General features: G+C 28.7%; 1 protein-coding gene across 1 annotated transcript in view; it reads left to right on the plus strand.

The window, feature by feature from the left end:
- The first annotated feature begins 424 nt into the window (after window positions 1-424).
- LOC106868197 (uncharacterized) overlaps window positions 425-1,305 on the plus strand; it is a 35,482-nt gene continuing 34,601 nt past the window's right edge. The window contains exon 1 of the mRNA XM_052971306.1: window positions 425-470. Within this exon, the coding sequence (XP_052827266.1) occupies window positions 425-470 (46 nt within the window). The remainder of the gene's footprint in view (window positions 471-1,305) is intronic.

The following is a 1,305-nucleotide window of genomic DNA, read 5'->3' on the forward strand; positions in this document are numbered from 1 at the left end:
TATATATATATATATATATATATATATATATATACATGTTGTACACACACACACACAAACATATATATATATATACACATATACATGTCTTTATATATGTATGGACACACACACACACACGCATGCACATATATGTAACCTATGAAACAGATATGTAAACAGGGCAAACTTACACACACACACACACAATTTCGAGTGTAGTATAATGCAGACATGTTTGCCTCTCCAGAACTGACCACCACACAGGTCACCTATATAAACATACTGAGAGGACTTAAACTGAATAAACCCAATTTCTAGCAATTAATCCATAATGCAGCCGATGTGGTAGGGAATTTTCCTGCCTGTCTGGACCCAGAGGGGTAGATGAAAGTATAGGACCAAGGTGCTGCACAGAATGAGCACCTGATTGCAACATGTGAATATGGATGCTGCAACAGCAAATGCAAGTCACTGGCTTTACAAGAATTGTAGGTCCCAGGGTGAATGAAAAAAGAAAAAACAATTAAAAACAAACAAGATTTCTTGTCAGTGAGGATTCAACTTATCTAACAAGCAGCCATCATTTATATATATATATACATATATATTTATATATACATGTACATATATATACATATATACTTGTACATATATATATATATATATATATATATATATATATATATATATATATATATATATATATATATATATATATATATATATATATACACGCACACACATGTACATATAGATATACATATATATACACACACACATCGTTTCCAAATTTCTGGCAGAGTGAATTACATCATCGTGCTGTTTTTCTCACAGACTGTGCCCAACTGACCCTACTATACTGTGTAGTCAACAAAATCAAAAATAAACAATGTGCATGCATGAAATAAAAAATATAAAATAGCGACAATTTATCCATCACACCCTGTATGTATGTAGGTATCTATATACATATATATATATATATTTCTATATTTGCGATAATGTATTTTTCCACTTTAATAATTCGATGTTTATTGTAAACACCTAATATCTTATAAATATCAAATTATTAAAGTGGAAAAATTATCAGAAAAACTATTTCTATTCATTTCCTGAAATATATAATACTGTACCAGGGACTTTCTGCTTCCCAATCTACTGTGTTGCTATTTATACATACACCTTTCTATATTCTTATACATATCTATATTTCTTTATATATGCATATTTATATGTATACATATATATGTGTGTGTGTGTATGTGTGTATATATATATATATATATATATATATATATATATATATACACACACACACACACA

Source organism: Octopus bimaculoides, chromosome 10 (assembly GCF_001194135.2).
Source record: "Octopus bimaculoides isolate UCB-OBI-ISO-001 chromosome 10, ASM119413v2, whole genome shotgun sequence".
NCBI classification, from domain to species: domain Eukaryota; kingdom Metazoa; phylum Mollusca; class Cephalopoda; order Octopoda; family Octopodidae; genus Octopus; species Octopus bimaculoides.